Source organism: Anarrhichthys ocellatus, unplaced genomic scaffold (genome assembly GCF_004355925.1).
Source record: "Anarrhichthys ocellatus isolate YVR2014 unplaced genomic scaffold, GSC_Weel_1.0 scaffold1751, whole genome shotgun sequence".
NCBI classification, from domain to species: Eukaryota; Metazoa; Chordata; class Actinopteri; order Perciformes; family Anarhichadidae; genus Anarrhichthys; species Anarrhichthys ocellatus.
In genome coordinates this window covers 7,408-9,876 of record NW_022281725.1, presented here as the reverse complement: position 1 = coordinate 9,876, position 2,469 = coordinate 7,408, and the positions used below count along the sequence as shown (strand labels likewise).

Genomic DNA, 2,469 nt, shown 5'->3' with positions numbered 1-2,469 from the left:
GTTAGCGGTGCTGCTAACGTTACTAGCTCTCCTCCTGTTGGTTAGCCGTTAGCGGTGCTGCTAACGTTACTAGCTCTCCTCTGATTGGTTGTTTACAATGAAACATGATCAGAGATCAGAGACTAGAAACACATGTTCTACTGAGTGTTGGAGGAGAACCAATTTTTATATTGAAATCAGTTCAAAAAGCAGTTGTCATGTGCAGCTCCTTCAACAGCTAGAAGTCCAGGATGTCATGTGACCTGTCTGTTTACAAAGTCATTCTGGTCTTTGGAGACCTCGTTATAAATAGCGATCGCACCGCTTTGGTCCCGACATGAATTCACAGAGTTTGACGTTGTTTTAAAGTAACTCCTGATGGACGGCTCCATGTTGGTGCAGCTCAGCTTCCTGTTTCGTCCTCTTGACTTCCTGTTAGCGGTGAACCCTCTGCTGCTAGCGTAGCTGCTCCTCACTGTGCTTGCTTTAGGTTGTCAACTTGTTGTGAACATGTCGCCTCCTGCTTTTCATTTCATCTCCCCTCTGTGTTTTTGTTTTGTTTTGTTTGGCTCCTCCTCTTCCTCTTCCTCCACCTCCCCCCCCCCCTCCCTGTGTGTCCCCCCCTGCAGGCTGCTGAGAGGCATGTTGGACAGGTAAATGTGACCGACAGCCTCAGTGTTCATTAAAACACATCCGCTCTCTTTCACAGCTCTAATCCAGTTTACCTCCAGTGTAATGTTTTCAACCAGTTCATCATGTAAACTCTGGTTATTGTTGCTTTAAACAAGTTTTACATGTTTTAGCAACATATAATGTGCTTTAAGTTGAAGGTAAAGTTGCTTTAACTGGTTTTAAATGACTAACTGGTTCAACATCTCTCAAAAAAAGAAGAGAAAATTGCTTTAAACCAAAGGAAACTGGATTAAGTACACACACTGTAATTTATGCTTTTATTTTTGAAACAGTTACAGGAAGTTGAGTTTCACTAATGGTAACTTATTTAAAGAAAAAAACAGAAAAGTTGAAGTGAATGGAATTAATAAAATATAGCCTCGTGCTAAGCTAACCTCTAAAATACGATCAGTAGAGGCAGAGAGTCACATGATCATCTAATGCAGCTCTCTGATTGGTTGGCTTCCAGTTTGTTTTTCAGAATAAAACCTCATTTAAAGCGTCAGTCAGCTGCTGTGAGGTTACTTCCTGTTGAGACGTGTCCTCAGAGCAGATTCATTTCAGAGCTCAATGGTTACAAACAGGAAGTGGACTGAGCCGTAACTTCCTGTCTGTTGTGTTCATGCAGAGACGTGTCGGTGGAGCTGCCCTTCATCCTGATGCACCCGAAGCCTGTGGAGCCGCCGCTGTCCCGCCCACAGTCAGGTGAGTCACTTCCTGTTTGACCTTTAAAAGCTTTATCCAAACGACATGTTTCAGGAGCGGAATGTATTAAAGAACGCTTATTTATTCATGTTCTGTTGTTGCGTAACTCTCTTCTTTCTCCATCCTTCTCTCTATGAGACCAAGAAGCAGTTTCCATGGAAACAGTGGTGTGACATGCTAATAGTGTGTGTGTGTGTGTGTGTGTGTGTGTGTGTGTGTGTGTGTGTGTGTTACAGCTGTGCCAGAGATGGACCCCCCCATCGACACCAATTTGATAGAATTCGACACAAAGTGAGTATCGAGTCTTTATTATTTGATCTTTGTTGTTAAAAGTGTAGCTAAGTACACATTTGAGGTACTTGTACTTCACTATTAGTATTGTGCCGCTTTCTACTTCTTCTTCTTCACATTTATTTGACAGATTTCCTGTTTTTACTTTGAAGATTTAGATTTTACCTGAAATATGTTGATTTCAGATATGTAGTATTTCTACAGTGTGGTATTAGTACTTGTACTGAAACACAGTATTTCTACAGTGTGGTATTAGTACTTGTACTGAAACACAGTATTTCTACAGTGTGGTATTAGTACTTGTACTGCAGTAAAGTACTCTGTGGTTAGTGTTGTCTGAAGACTACAGACTTGTAGTTTAACATCCTGTGGGCTTCTGCTGTAAACGGTGACATCGTCCCTCGTTATCTGAACGCGTTCGATCCTCGAGACCAGAACCATTTAAACATAAACCTGATCCTGAGTGAGTCCGGGTTCAGGATTTAACTCAAACCGTCTCCTTCATGCCCTCAGCAGCGTCTCCCAGGACGACGACTTCGTCTTCGAGGACTTCGCCCGTCTGCGGCTCAAAGGCGCCGTGGACGACAAAGACGAGGACTGCTAGGAGCTCCACACACACACACACACACACACACATTCCCTGGTGGAGGGGGGGGGGGGATGAGGGCATGTTTGGACGGAGGCCTCGCGGGTTTTTGGGGGTTTTCAGCCATTTCATCTTCCCGGCTCCATTTGTTCCGTCTTTCTCTGTTTCTGTTTCTTTGCTGAAGGTTGTGAAGCAGCTGCAGGACAGATGTTAAAAAAACGTGAAGGAATGTTTGA

General features: G+C 43.6%; 1 protein-coding gene across 2 annotated transcripts; it reads left to right on the top strand.

Annotated features, from left to right (window-relative positions):
- The first annotated feature begins 611 nt into the window (after positions 1-611).
- LOC116377844 (arrestin red cell-like) lies at positions 612-2,463 on the top strand. 2 transcript variants are annotated; one of them, XM_031839591.1, is made up of 4 exons: positions 612-632; positions 1,280-1,356; positions 1,593-1,647; positions 2,164-2,463. In XM_031839591.1, the coding sequence occupies exons 1-4, from the start codon at positions 622-624 to the stop codon at positions 2,249-2,251; spliced, it is 231 nt and encodes a 76-aa protein (XP_031695451.1). In that variant the 5' UTR covers positions 612-621; the 3' UTR covers positions 2,252-2,463. The 2 variants fall into 2 exon arrangements, with proteins under 2 accessions (XP_031695451.1, XP_031695450.1); XM_031839590.1 differs by having other exon boundaries at positions 2,161-2,463.
- Positions 2,464-2,469: the final 6 nt, after the last annotated feature.